Raw genomic sequence first — 15,675 nt, forward strand, 5'->3', positions numbered from 1 at the left:
TTCCACGGCGTTCTCGCAAGGAGATTTCGTTTGGTTGTAAATGTAGTAACTTTTACAATAAATGCAAACGAAACCTCCTTGCGAGATCGCCGTGGAACTATACAGCCCGTTTTCAGGCGCCAGCGAATTGACACTTCGCTGGTGAAAGTTTTAGGACCGAAACGCTTAATACATTCAAAGATTTTGCGTAAGTTGTACAGGAGCTCGGATACGTTTTTTGCTGCAGTAGCAGTATCGTCCATGTATTGTGTACAAAATGTTAGCAGCGAGACAAGAATCAAGATATGTCCGAACAAAAAAGCCAAATCCTGTTACTGATTTTCTTAGCCCTTGTGCTAAACATTTAAATGCATTTGTATCGTGATGCAAAATTGAAAGCTAGTTATTGGACTGATAAATCGTCAGCAATTTGAACACAATGTAGGCATGTGAACAGTCTAGCTTTAAAAAAAGCGTTTGCTTTCGGAGTGCTGCACTGCGTGTTCCATATTTTTCTTATCGGAAAATTAGTGTTCTTGTAGTCATGTCTAAGTAAGTGATTAATGCGGCGTAAATCAACGAGAAGTCCTGACGTACGGTAGCTCGGTATAGTTCCCCAATAAAAGGATTATGAGATCAATCGAATCGATTCGATGGGAACATGGGATCTATGAGATCAATCGAAGTGTAGCCGGTGGATTTCAAACTACACTGATGAATATTATGAAGCTCGGCTGTGTATCCTGAATTTTCTTCACTGACTCTTTATCTCGAACTCAATGATTTGCTTTTCCTATCGAAAATTATTAACGAGCTCTATTTGTTCAGTTGGCAGAATTATGTATCCTTTCCGATCAGATTTGATAAACTGCGATCTTCCGCGATTTCGGCACGAAGCATCAAGAAGAAGTTTTTGAAATCACTCTTGCCGCCTAGCAAACCTTAACAGGACTGTCGACTTCTGCGACAGCGAAAACTTGAAAGCCAATTTGCTAAAACTTTACTGTAATTTTTTTAAAACTCGAGTTACAGCACAGTGAACTACTGCGGTTGGAAAGTGCTAAGTCTTTGACCAAACTGCAGACTCTCAACTTTTTAGTTTTTTTTTGGGAGCAATTTTTTCTTTTTCGATGTTAATTCGTTATAATAATAAAAAAAAACTCCACTATCGAATAGAAAAAATGTGAAGGTCACAAAAAATCTGATCGACTTCTAGTTTCGAAAGTGGAATTTTTAATCGAATGTGGCATTTTTAATCGAATGTGGCGGCGAACTAAAATTTTCACCTATTGATCCAGTTTCCTCAAATTGGATTAATTTTATCAAAAAAGTGCTAGTAAAAATAAATTGTTGTAGAAACTCAAAGAGTTTTAAGTTGATCTATTGTTTTCTTAGAAATTCGAAAGTTGAGTCGAAAGTTGAAAAATATATAAGACCGTTCTTTTTCTGTTTACTTGCGTTCATTGACTCTTTTACAGCCGTCTGTTGGCTATGTTATAGTTTTTTTTAATTTAGATAAATTACAGCCTTATTTATTACCAGATTAGCTCGAGATCAATGTTAAATGTTTCTACATGCTAGCGCAAGTTTTTGATTAGTATCAATGAAGGCTTTTAAGTCTCTTTTGTAGGATACGTTGAGTTTTTCTCAGGAAAAAGTCTGGAAACTCGTTCTTGCTGAAATTTGATTGTTCGCAGTTCCATTTTCTTGTTTTTACACTTCAAATTCACTTCAGGAAAATCTATTATGCTCTCTTATTACGGAAATAAAAACGGCATGAAGAAGCGTGAGTGACTTTGTTTTGAAAGTATTTTAATTATTTTAGTTTTCCTAGCGGATTAAAAGAATTAAATATTAGTTCTTGGTGATATGTTACACTAGGTGGTAATTTTGAGTATAGTTTATGTATTAAATTTGAAAAAATATTATGCATAATATAGTCATTTCATTTTCAATCAATTGTACCGTACTACTACTAAGATAATTTTTGTAAATATATAACTCTGCCAAATGAAATGCTATTCAAAAATTCAATTTTTTTTATTTTGCCAAAAAATATGGCTTTTGAAATATATTATAAATAATGTGCGAAGTGTAACAAGAAGAGATCCAGCTAATTGAATTGAACCTACCACCTATTGTAATATATCACCTAGTTCGTTTTCTTTCTTTGAAAGTCGGTAAATGGTTTTATTTTTTCAAAATGGTCAATTAGTTTTTAATCGGTCTCCCTGAGCTCGATTATAGTTTTTCCAATTGATCTGTTGGTTCTTTCAACTGCGACTCATAAAGGTGGTGTGTAAATTGGTTCGTTGTTATTTATTAACCAGTCAGAACCAATAATTGATTTAATTGCATTGATTTAATGGGATTGATAAACAAGTGTTGTTCTTACCGGGTAATATACTCTTTTCTCGTAATTTACTTTCATCACAGAATGGTTTCACGAGCGTAGTACAATGCATTTCTTTTTCCAAGCTAAAATGCAATTAAAAGTGCTACTTTTGATGGCAGTTTTGAATTGGCAGGCTACATTAGCAGTATAATCCCAAGTGCTTTGACATTAGCTTAGTAATAAGCTAAACAGTTGATGCTTTTTTAATTCATCAATTGAACCGAAAAAACTTCATACAACAGTGTAGCAATTAAAATCTCCTTTCGCAAATTTTCCTGCTCGAAATATTTCGCGAGGTTTTTAAAATGCATAATTGATACACAATTTTGCTTAATACTTTCTAATTAAGTGTGATGAACGTATTGAAAACTCTTATATAGATCTTGATGATATTTTTTTCCTGGAAAATGTCCTAAAATACTCTAATAACTACAAATTTGCATCCATACATATTCATGAATTTGTGAATGCACTTAGGTTTATATGCACTTTTTGAGTTCAATTGATTTTCATCCGCTAAAATTGAAGTTAATATCACTCTCCAAATATAAATGGCGCAAAAAAACGCGAACCATTTCTAGTTTCGAAAGTGGAATTTAATATTTAGATTTCCTGGGGATTAAAAAGATTACCTATTGATCCAGTTTTCTCTAGTTGGGTTCATATTAGCAAAAAAGCGCTAATCATGAATTGTTCTAGAAACTCAGAGCTTAAAGGGTATCTCTTTTTTGCTTGAAATTCGAAAATTGAGATTTTTTCACAAAGTCAGTGTTTTTTCTGCTTACTATTGTTCATTACTCTTTTCCAACTGTCAGTTGGCTATGTTTTATTACAAGCAAAGTTAGTGTGGGTGGTTATAGTTTACTATATTCAATTTATTACACACAAATTTTGTGTTTTTGTGCATTTTAAAGATCGTGAATCTTTTTTCCCCGTTAACAATTCTTTTTACAAATGTGCAGTTACTTTAAAGTGCTGCTACTTTCAAATGCTGATGCAGTTACTGTCAAGCGCCTACAACAGCAGAAAGTTCGTTCGGCTCATTTTACTTGTGAGAGCAAATGTACTTGTAACCGGGAACTAGAAGTTTTTCCGATGAAAAACTTTTCTGACAAACATTCATTTACTTTCAAGTACTGCTACTTTCAAATGCTGCTGCAGTCACTTTCAAGTTACAATTTACTAATTTAGTATTTTAGTTTATCTTAGAAAATAATTTTTTCAAATAATATTATGAAAAAAATGAAGTTTTTTCGAATGTGCGGTTTTCGTTTTCCGTTTTTTAGCAGCCGAATTATCAAAGATATTTTTTAGATTTAAACATTTAGTACTCTAATTGAAAGTTGTTTTGTTATTTGAAAAACTCTGATTTTGAATGTTTTTAAAGTTTTTTTCTAGTTTATTCATTTTTTAGATTGTTATATTGTCTTAGCAATCTCAAATTGCGCAGTTTTCAAGGCGAATCTTTTTTTATTCTGTGTGTTTCAGGAGGGACTGGCAGTAAAAACTTCGAGTTTCCAAACCTTATAGCTGAAAGTTTTTTATGACAACAGTTTTGTTTGAGGCTTAATGGGGTTTGATCCAGTTTTTTGCCTTACTTTCCGCTCGTTGAATGTTTTCAAAAGATGTTCGATGTTTTCTAAGGCTGTTTATGAATATTTTCTGAGACAAAGATTGCCCCTAATTTCAAGTAATTTTTGCAAGTGTTGCGAATCTCCGCTTCGACTGTCTTTACGTTCTACTAAAAAAATTCTCTAGCCATGTCGAAATCTAGCTCTGAAAAAATGTATTGAAAGCTTCAAATCAAGGTTTCGGACTTTCATTGAAAGTTTTTGAAAAATGGCGGTAAAAATTTTTCTACATTTTTTTTTCATTTTAGTACCCTTCACAATTTTTTTTGGAAATCTTTTTCAAATCTTTCTGAGCGTCTTGCTGTATCATGGTGTCCATACTGTTGAAGGCCATTCAAGTCGTGAGTTAATGCCTCATTTTTTTCTTACTTTTCGATCTGTTTTTTCGTCAACAGATTCTTACTTTTACGATTAGCAAGTTTATCAAACCGGAATATAGACTTTTTTCGGGTTAGCAACTAGTGTAACAGAATCACTTAAATCTTTTTGCTTTTGGTTCAAATGTAATCGAAAGGTGGACGTTAATTCGCGCGTGTGGCGAAGAACTAACGCATTTGCTTATAAGGACAGGTGAACGGTTCGAATCCGGACAGGACCTATTTTTTTTTGTAAGCGGAAAATTGTCCGCGCGTCAAAAACATCTTTTTCGGACTTCTCTCTGTCTGGTTTTTTGTCGACTTAGTTGCCGCAGCACCATATTTATCTAAAATTTGGGCATTTTTTATTCAAATTGAAAAAAAAAAACATTTCATTGATTCCGGTTTTGGACAAGTAATTGAGTTCCAAGAAGTTTTGCCTTTTTTGTGCTATTTTTGGTTTGTTGGAAGTTGTTTCATTTGTAAATTCAAGGAGTGTTCTGTGCATTTGGTTCAGTGGTACCACCCATGCTTGAGACGATTCCAGTCGGGACTAGTTTTTTTGTTAAAGCTGAAACTTTTCAAAACTTTCAAGTTCGTGTCTGCTAATTTTTGTCGGCTTGTGTTTCGCAGAAAGGTTCGATTTCTTCCAAGTATTTTGAAAGCTCTTTTCAAGTTTTCTAACAGTGCCGGTATTTTTGTTACAGGAGTTTTTTGTGCTTTTTTGCAATCGTTGTAAAAAGGCTTGGGAAAATGTTTTTTTTTTTCAATTTTGATTTCGTTTGCTGGTAATTTTGATTTCGTTTGCTGGTCTTTTCGTTTGCTGGTAATCATAGTCATTCATTTTCGATTTCGTTTGCTGGTAATTTTGATTTCGTTTGCTGGTAATCATAGCCATTCGTTTTCTACTTCGCCTCTGTGTTTGTTTTGGTTTAAGAGCTTTCTAGCCTTTGTTTATTTGAGCAATGCATATTGAGGCAATTGAATTGGATTTAGGAATCCGTAAGTCATATCAAACCTATAAAGTTTTTGCTGTTTTTTTTTCTGATAAACTGATTGTAATATTCTGGCCCTGTAATATTTTTCTAATTTATCAATTAATTAAGTTGTAAGTTTTTTCGGCTATCTGGCTTCTTCGTCTGAGTTTACTTGGACTTAGTTAATAGCTCAGCGTCTCAATTCTGGTTATATTTGAGATATTTTATAAATCGATTCAAATTAATGACACAATGAAATTACTTTTTTGAAATATCCCTGTTTTTTATGAAAAAAAACTGATGTTACTTTTGAAAAAAAGTTTCTCGAAAGGGAAATTTTTTTCTATAGAACACAAAAGTTTTTTTTGTATACAAGGCATTGGACGAGTTTTAGTTTTTTGTCTAGCGAAAAACAAATTGAGAAATGCAAAAATTATTAAAAAGCTTTAAAAAAAATTGGCCTTTTTCTTGGCTGAACGGGCGTCTACCCAAGTTTGATTGTCTAGTTACGGCCCTGATAATTTTTTTCTGAACGCTAGTTGAAAGCTGGCAATACTGTTTTAAAGCTGGCAAACGCTAATCAAAGCTGGCAAGCGGTGCGAACCCGGCTTCGCCGTTTTGTAGAATTGACAAAATATTTGTTCCAGACTCGTCTGCTCGACTGTCAGAGTTGGACAGGCTGGAGCGGCTAAATGCTGCTCGTGCAATCGAGTTGGAGATGAGAATGGCACACTCCTTGCCACCGCCTGTGTCAGTCCCTCCTCCAATCTCAGGAGGGGAGTCATATGCTGTGGAGATGGAAGGTTTCCCATATGACTGCTCTCGCGATGAGCTGATGGATGTTAGTATCTCATTATTTGGGACTTCAGAAAATATGTTGGAAGGAAACCAAAATGTAAACAACGAAAGAACGAAAAAATTAAGTATTTAAAACAGTCAAATTTATGGTCTGTTTTTTTTTTCAGTTTCTGAGTCCTGCCAGGCCCAGTTACGTAGAATTTGTCAAAGATTCATCTGGAAAAGTTCAAGAAGCCTTCGCAGAGTTCATGTCACTGCAAGATTTAGAAGTAGCACTTTCGAAGCATAGAAAAGTCATCCGTAAGAAAATTTTCAATTTAAAGAAAAACAGTATTAAAGAACCCAGATATCTTCTGATTATTTATTAGTTAAAACATATAGATCAGAAGAATTGCTGTTATTATAAATATCATTCCAATATATCTCATTGAGTAATATTTTTTGTTAAACCGGTAGGAAGTAGATGGATCGCCGTGCGTGAACGTAGAAACGAGAGAGGTGTGCGAGGAGAGAGGAGAGCAGATCCCCCTAGAAGGGATAGATCCCGCTCACCTGTGAGGAGGGAGAGAAGTCCATATCGCGATAGCAGGGACAGAGGATCTGATGGCAAAAATCTGGTCAAACTGCTGGGACTCCCGTACGAATGCGACGAGCGAGATATTGAAGACGTGAGGGAAATTATTTTTCACCTCGATTTGTGATGTATATTTGCTCACGCGAAGCGTAACTTTGTTATACTGCGAAGCAAGTGTATTTGTGTTGATATTCATTTTTTTTTCTAGGAAAAAGCCTTTTCACTTGCTCTTTTTCCTAAATTCATTTTTTTTTAAATTTTTTTTTTCAAATTTTTTTTTCAAAATTGGGACTTAAAATGTCACCCGTAAACAATTTTTCTTGCAAATCTCCTTGCTCCTAGAGAAACTGACCTTGCCTTATTGTAAAGCCTCAATAACTTCCACACGTCTATATGTTCATTATTGCGAGAACTTGAGCTTATACTGCTCAACTGCGAGCTTTTTTTTCAAAATTATGGATTACTAATGGCAAAAATTACCAACTCATACGCGTTTTCAAATTGCTTGTACAAAATAATTCATTGCTCGATATGAAAACGAAGTCATGAAAGGCATAAGAAGTTCAGGCAATTTTTCATAGAACAATTTATTTGCGTGGTCAGATTTAAGCTTTTTGGTGCAGTTAAAGCATATTCGTGGTGTTCTGAAAATCGCAAAGTGACAACCCTTAACAGGCAACAATTCGGAACAGGCTATAAATTAGAAGAGTAGAATGATCAGGAAACACTGATTCACGTGCACTATGCCTCTCGTGCCCAATATAAGCCCCGTGGATGAACAGAGCTACTTGCAAATGCCTTGTTACGAAATGTAGCTTTGAGTTACGAATTACTGCATGTTTACTCAAGCGAAGCGTAGTGTATTATTACGATTTTTCCCAACCCAAGTCGCAAATAAAAGTGTTCATTGGTGGCACTTTTGGTATTTTTCAATTTAATCATATTTAAGCCTGTTTAAGCATAAGCAATTTAATTTTTTTTTGGAAACTCACCTTTCTTTCAAAAACTAAATCGCCGGTTCTGAGGTTGTCACTTCAATCAAACTAACATGGTGCTTGAATTTTCCCTTGTAATCTGTTTTACTTTTTTTAAATAGAGAAGCCGATATGGTTATCGCACAAAATCCATTTTCTAGAGTTTTTACCGTTTTTTTTGTAGAAATTTCAAACTTCTTCCCACGAAAACTACTAGATAATTCTGATATTGAGAGTTCAATCTAGAAATCAGTGCGTGGAAGTCTTCCCTGCATAAGATGATATTCTGCATAAGATGCTATTCCCATGCTTTTTTAGAGAAAAGTAAATGAATTTAGGAAAAGTCTAATTTAACTATATTTGATCGTTTCTTGGAACCTTTTTTCGCTTTTTTTTTTCTTCAAAAACTACCCTGCCAAATCTGAGATTAAATGTTCAGTTGAAAGAGCGAAAAGTAGTTTTCTGTTTTAAATAAGCGGCTAGTCCCCTACCTACGTAGGGAAATCAGTAGTGTATTGGGTAAAGTCCATTTTTTTGAAACTTCGAAAATTACGCTTTTCGGTATCTGTACAATCAGAGATTAAAATATTAAAACAGGTGCATCCAACAATAGCTGGGCCTCTAATTTACCTCCAAGCGACCGTGGCTTAAATTTGAGGACCTGAGACTCCTAATACACAAGCGAGAGATTCAAATCCGGAACATTGAATTACTTTTTTTGGTCGACTTTTTGGTCGATTTTTTTTTGATCGAATCAATTGGCAATTTGTTTTTAAAAAACTGCAGCTGCTTAATTGATGCTAGTGTAAGTAAACATACTAGTGGTCGTGGAGCAGATGTGAGAACGTGGCACTGATGATCTCAGCAAAAGTTTTTTCTTAAGGTGTTTTTTTAATCTTTTAAATGTAATGAACGTAATGAAGACTTATATAGATCTTGGTAATTTCTGTCAGGAAAAAGTCTTAAACTGCTCTGATAACTGCAGATGTGTATTCATAGATATTATAACATCTATGAATGGACTTAGATTTATATGCACTCTTTGAGCTCAATTGAATTTCATCCACTTAGAGTTACCTAAATTTTACTATCGCACAAAATCCATTTTCTAGAATTTTTACCGTTTTTTTTTGTAGAAATTTCAAACTTCTTCCCACGAAAACTACTAGATAATTCTGATATTGAGAGTTCAATCTAGAAATCAGTGTGTGGAAGTCTTCCCTGCATAAGATGATATTCTGCATAAGATGCTATTCCCATGCTTTTTTAGAGAAAAGTAAAGGAATTTAGGAAAAGTCTTATTTAACTATATTTGATCGTTTCTTGGAACCTTTTTTCGCTTTTTTTTTTCAAAAACTACCCTGCCAAATCTGAGATTAAATGTTCAGTTGAAAGAGCTAAAAGTAGTTTTCTGTTTTAAATAAGCGGCTAGTCCCCTACCTAAGTAGGGAAATCAGTAGTGTATTGGGTAAAGTCCATTTTTTTGAAACTTCGAAAATTACGCTTTTCGGTATCTGTACAATCAGAGATTAAAATATTAAAACAGGTGCATCCAACAATAGCTGGGCCTCTAATTTACCTCCAAGCGACCGTGGTTTAAATTTGAGGACCTGAGACTCCTAATACACAAGCGAGAGATTCAAATCCGGAACATTGAATTACTTTTTTTGGTCGAATTTTTGGTCAATTTTTTTTTGATCGAATCAATTGGCAATTTGTTTTTAAAAAACTGCAGCTGCTTAATTGATGCTAGTGTAAGTAAACATACTAGTGGTCGTGGAGCAGATGTGAGAACGTGGCACTGATGATCTCAGCAAAAGTTTTTTCTTAAGGTGTTTTTTTAATCTTTTAAATGTAATGAACGTAATGAAGACTTATATAGATCTTGGTAATTTCTGTCAGGAAAAAGTCTTAAACTGCTCTGATAACTGCAGATGTGTATTCATAGATATTATTACATCTATGAATGGACTTAGATTTATATGCACTCTTTGAGCTCAATTGAATTTCATCCACTTAGAGTTACCTAAATTTTACTATCGCACAAAATCCATTTTCTAGAGTTTTTACCGTTTTTTTTGTAGAAATTTCTTGTGGAAACTTCTTCCCACGAAAACTACTAGATAATTCTGATATTGAGAGTTCAATCTAGAAATCAGTATACGAGCGTAGAAATGGTGTGAAAAAACGTGAACCATTTTTAGTTTCGAAAGTGGAATTTAGTTTATAGGTTTCCAGCCGAATGAAAACTTTACTTATTGATGCAGTTTTCTCAAGCTGGGTGAATGCTCTAAAAAACGCTGTTCAAAAATTGTTCTAGAAAGTCAAAGAGCTTAAAGGGCATCTGTTTTTTTTTCTTTGAAATTCGAAAGATAGATTTTTTACAGTCAATGTTTTTTTTCTGTTTATTTGCGTTCATTACTATTTTCCATTTGATTTGTCTGTTGCCTATATTTCCTTTGTCCTGGTTTCGCTTTGTCATGCCTGTTCGGAGCTCTTTTTTGCATTTTCCTTGCTTTTATAACAAAGTGAGTGATATGAATTTCAATCTAGGTTCAAAACACCCCATCCCGCGTAATTCTCATTCAATTTCTATTCCAGCCGCTATTTATCTGTAATGTATTGATCTAACGTTGTTTTACACTCAAATGCTTGACCTCTTCAAAAGAAAAACGCTAACTGTACACATTTATATGAGGAATCTACGGAAAAAAGGCTTATCATAGTTTCCATAGAAGAAAATTGTATGATGAGAGTTTTGTCTTTTTTTCTAGTGAAAGTAAAATTTTCACAAATCGTTTTAGATTGGTTTATTTAAAAAAAAAACAAATTTAAAAAGAAGGTTTTGATAAATAACAAAAATTTAAGCGTTATAAGAACGACTAAATGCTGCTATAATTTGAATTGTATAAGTTTTTCAAAAGAAAGCAAAAAATTTCAAGAGTCGCTAAAAATTTTTTCAGCTAATTTAAAACGAAATTATAGCCGTTTTTGTTAAATAAAGAATACTTTGGGAAAAATTGGAAGTGTTTTTTCTTTTTCGGTTTCCTTGAAGCAATTGGCATTTTTGCTATGATTGAGATGTTAGTTTACTTGGTATCATAGCTTATTGGGTTTTATGGGATCGGAGCATTTCACGGTAAAAAGCAATCACGGACAGCATATAACGCTTTTGTCAAACCATTCAACAGTACAGAGTTATGCCCTATGCGTCAACAAACAAAAGTAAATTCGAAAAAGCCAAAAACTTGAGCGTCTTTTGAAATTGTTTGCTTTAAGAGAAAATATGAGAGAATGGACTGTACAAAACAAAAATTAAAAATCAAGTATTTAACGAATTCCAATATGTTTAGGAGTTTCAAATAGGGGTAAAGGAGTTCACAATTATGAAAGTTGTTATATGAAGTTTTGAAAAAAGAAAGCATATCGAACATGGATGCAGGAAGCTGTAAATGAAAAATGTTTATAATTTTTTCAGTGAGAGAATTTCAAATAAACGGATACCTTTGCATACAAAAAGTAATAAAAATTCAGTAGCTGTCAGAATCAGAAAAATATCCAATTTTCTAAAATTTTACCCAGATTTCATAATTTTTCAATCAAAAGTTTTTTAAACTCCTTAATTTAAGGAAACAGTGGTGAAACTCAAAGCGACATTCATAGTCAAAGCATATTCGTGTTTTTCTGAAAATCGCAAATTGAAAACTCTTTACAGGCAACAATTCGGAACAGGCTATAAGTTAGAAGAGTAGGATAATCAGGAAACACTGATTCAGGTGCAATATGCCTCTCGTGCCTGATATAAGCCACGTGGATGAGCAGAGCTACTTGCAAATGTTACGAATTGTTACCTGTTATTAAGTATTGCATGTTTACTAAGCGAAGCGTAGTGTATTACTACGATTTTTTTCAACCTAATTCGCAAATAAAAGTGTTTATTGGTGGTACTTTTGGTATATTTCAATTTAATCATAATTAAGCATAGGCAATTTAATAGCATCTGTTGCGGCTTTATTTTTGTTTAGTGTAAGGTTCTGTTGAAAACAACAGGTATTCTGAAAATGTATGGGATTTTTTTTGCGACTTGAAAAGTTTTTTTGCGGTTTTGCAGAAATTTCAAACTTTTCTCAAAGAATCCTCAGCTGATTTTCAAAAAAATGATACCAATGGAAAAACTGGCGGCTCTTTTATGTGCCTGCTTATTTTGCTAATCTCTCTCAATTTCAACCCACGTTCTACGGCCTTCGAAACTATCGGAAAGGTGTTTTTTGACATATTTTTTAAAAAAATTTTGTTCATTTTCTCTAAAAAAACATATGCGACCTTCTGTGTAGTCGGTTTTTCCGTCCGTCTGAAAAAATATGGCTTCAGAAAATGTCAAATATTCAGTTGAAAGGCGGGTAGTAGTTTTCTGTTTTAAATAAACGGCTAGTCTCCTACTTAAGTTGGGAAATCACAGGTGTATTGGGTAAAGTCCATTTTTTTGAAATCAGTACAATCAGAGATTAAAATATTGAAACAGGTGCATCCGACAGTAGCTGGGCCTCTAGCTTACCTCCAAGCCACCGTGGCTTAAATGTGAGGAAGTGAGACTGCTAATCAGCAAACGAGAGATTCAAATCCGGAACATTGAATTACTTTTTGTCGAATTTTTGCTGCATACACTGGCAATTTGATTTGAAAAACTTCAATTTGAATACAGAAACTTGAAAAAGAATTAATTAGATCTTGGTAATTTCTGTCAGGAAAAAGTCTTAAACTGCTCTGATAACTGCAGATCTTCGTTCATAGATTTTAATGCATTTCGATTATATGAGTTCTTTTTGAGTTCTATTATATAAGAACTTTTTGAGTTCAATTGAATTTCATCTACTGAAAGTTACGTTAATATCACTTTTCATATATGAGCGTAGAAAAGTCATAAAAAACCGTGAACGAGATTTTGTTCGTATGTGGTTCTTAATTTTTAGATTTCCAGCGGAATGAAAACTTTACTTATTGATCCAGCTTTTTCAAGTTGGGTAAATGCTATCAGAAAAACGCCGTTAATAAATTGTTCTAGAAAGTCAAAGAGATGAAAGGGCATCTATTTTTTTCTTTGAATTTCAAAATGAGATTTTTTCAAATTAAGTGTCTTTTTTCTGTTTACTTACGTTCATTACTCTTTGACATTTGTCTGTTGGCTATGTTTCCTGTGTCCTGATTTCATTTTGTTTTGCTTGTTCAGAGCTCTTTTTTGCCTTTTCTTCGCTTGTGTTTGCGAAGCACAGCTTCGTTTTTTTGTTAACATCATAGGAATGTACAAAAAACGATCGTTAATTAACCCTTCGAAATTGTTATCGGATTTTTTGGACAATTTTTTGTTATTGATATTGCCTTTCAATTTCAAAATAGGCTAAAAAACGGTTTAAAAATGTTAAATCACACAATGCTACCGTCTGTAATTAGCCTTTTAATTGGTAAACTGTACTTCACAAGGTTTTATCAACACTGAGACAGCCTTTTTGAAATGAAAGTACGACTTTTGTGTGGAAAAATCCAACCTACGCCATAGTTTTTTGTAATGCTGAGAGTGCTTGGAACAACAAAACGAGAGGCGAATTTCAATCTAGGTTCAAAACACCTTCACTTCCCCAGCCCGCGTTATTCTCATTCCAATTTTATTCCAGCAGCTATTTACCAGCCAATGTTTTGATCTAATGATGTTTTTACACTCCCAGGTTTGACCTCTTTAACAGAAAAATGCTTACTGTACACATTAATATGAGGAATCTACGGAACAAAGGCCTTTCATATAACTTCCATAGAACAAAATTGTATGATAAGCGTTTTGTCTTTTTTCTATTGAAAGTAAAATTTTCACAAATCCATTTAGATTGGTTTATTTAAAAATTTAAGAAGCAGGTTTTGATAAACAAAGTTTTGAGCGTTAAAAGAACGAGTAAATGCTGCTACAATTTGAATTGTTTGCTCAGTTTTTTAAAAGAAAGCAAAGCATTTTAAGATTCCCTAAAAAGTTATTCAGTTAAATTAAAATGAAATCATAGCCGTTTTTGCTAAATAAAGAATACTTTGAGCAAAAAAGGAAAACTCGAAAATTGAAAAAAAAAGTTAGTGCCACGTTGAAAAGTGTTTTTTCTTTTTCAGTTTTTTTTATTGGAAAGGTGTTTTTTGACATATTTTTTAAATTTTTTTTGTTCATTTTCTCTAAAAAACATATGCGACTTTCTGTGTAGTCGGCTTTTCCGTCCGTCTGAAAAAATATGGCTTCAGAAAATGTCAAATATTCAGTTGAAAGGCGGGTAGTAGTTTTCTGTTTTAAATAAACGGCTAGTCTCCTACTTAAGTTGGGAAATCACAGGTGTATTGGGTAAAGTCCATTTTTTTGAAATCAGTACAATCAGAGATTAAAATATTAAAACAGGTGCATCCGACAGTAGCTGGGCCTCTAGTTTACCTCCAAGCCACCGTGGCTTAAATGTGAGGAAGTGAGACTGCTAATCAGCAAACGAGAGATTCAAATCCGGAACATTGAATTACTTTTTGTCGAATTTTTGCTGCGTACACTGGCAATTTGATTTGAAAAACTTCAATTTGAATACAGAAACTTGAAAAAGAATTAATTAGATCTTGGTAATTTCTGTCAGGAAAAAGTCTTAAACTGCTCTGATAACTGCAGATCTTCGTTCATAGATTTTACTGCATATCGATTATATGAGTTCTTTTTGAGTTCTATTATATAAGAACTTTTTGAGTTCAATTGAATTTCATCTACTGAAAGTTACGTTAATATCACTTTTCATATATGAGCGTAGAAAAGTCATAAAAAACCGTGAACGAGATTTTGTTCGTATGTGGTTCTTAATTTTTAGATTTCCAGCGGAATGAAAACTTTACTTATTGATCCAGCTTTTTCAAGTTGGGTAAATGCTATCAGAAAAACGCCGTTAATAAATTGTTCTAGAAAGTCAAAGAGATGAAAGGGCATCTATTTTTTTCTTTGAGTTTCAAAATGAGATTTTTTCAAATTAAGTGTCTTTTTTCTGTTTACTTACGTTCATTACTCTTTGACATTTGTCTGTTGGCTATGTTTCCTGTGTCCTGATTTCATTTTGTTTTGCTTGTTCAGAGCACTTTTTTGCCTTTTCCTCGCTTGTGTTTGCGAAGCACAGCTTCGTTTTTATGTTAACATCATAGGAATGTACAAAAAACGATCGTTAATTAACCCTTCGAAATTGTTATCGGATTTTTTGGACAATTTTTTGTTATTGATATTGCCTTTCAATTTCAAAATAGGCTAAAAAACGGTTAAAAAATGTTAAATCACACAATGCTACCGTCTGTAATTAGCCTTTTAATTGGTAAACTGTACTTCACAAGGTTTTATCAACACTGAGACAGCCTTTTTGAAATGAAAGCACGACTTTTGTGTGGAAAAATCCAACCTACGCCATAGTTTTTTGTAATGCTGAGAGTGCTTGGAACAACAAAACGAGAGGCGAATTTCAATCTAGGTTCAAAACACCTTCACTTCCCCAGCCCGCGTTATTCTCATTCCAATTTTATTCCAGCAGCTATTTACCAGCCAATGTTTTGATCTAATGATGTTTTTACACTCCCAGGTTTGACCTCTTTAACAGAAAAATGCTTACTGTACACATTTATATGAGGAATCTACGGAACAAAGGCCTTTCATATAACTTCCAAAGAACAAAATTGTATGATGAGCGTTTTGTCTTTTTTCTATTGAAAGTAAAATTTTCACAAATCCATTTAGATTGGTTTATTTAAAAAAATTTAAGAAGCATGTTTTGATAAACAAAGTTTTGAGCGTTAAAAGAACGAGTAAATGCTGCTACAATTTGAATTGTTTGCTTAGTTTTTAAAAGAAAGCAAAGCATTTTAAGATTCCCTAAAAAGTTATTCAGTTAAATTAAAATGAAATCATAGCCGTTTTTGTTAAATAAAGAATACTTTGAGCAAAAAAGGAA

At 33.4% G+C, this 15,675-nt stretch overlaps 1 protein-coding gene across 2 annotated transcripts in view; it reads left to right on the forward strand.

The window, feature by feature from the left end:
- The window catches only part of LOC134839129 (heterogeneous nuclear ribonucleoprotein H2-like), a 46,486-nt gene that overhangs the window by 20,888 nt on the left and 9,923 nt on the right, over positions 1 to 15,675 (forward strand). The window contains exons 6-9 of one of the 2 annotated variants that reach the window (XM_063854573.1): positions 5,986 to 6,179; positions 6,304 to 6,436; positions 6,593 to 6,804; positions 10,286 to 10,378. In XM_063854573.1, the coding sequence (XP_063710643.1) occupies positions 5,986 to 6,179; positions 6,304 to 6,436; positions 6,593 to 6,804; positions 10,286 to 10,315 (569 nt within the window). In that variant the 3' untranslated portion in view covers positions 10,316 to 10,378. Of the gene's footprint in view, positions 1 to 5,985; positions 6,180 to 6,303; positions 6,437 to 6,592; positions 6,805 to 10,285; positions 10,379 to 15,675 lie in introns of those variants that run through there. The other variant, XM_063854572.1, reaches the window with a different exon arrangement.

This window comes from Symsagittifera roscoffensis, chromosome 2 (assembly GCF_963678635.1).
Source record: "Symsagittifera roscoffensis chromosome 2, txSymRosc1.1, whole genome shotgun sequence".
Classification (NCBI taxonomy): Eukaryota; Metazoa; Xenacoelomorpha; order Acoela; family Convolutidae; genus Symsagittifera; species Symsagittifera roscoffensis.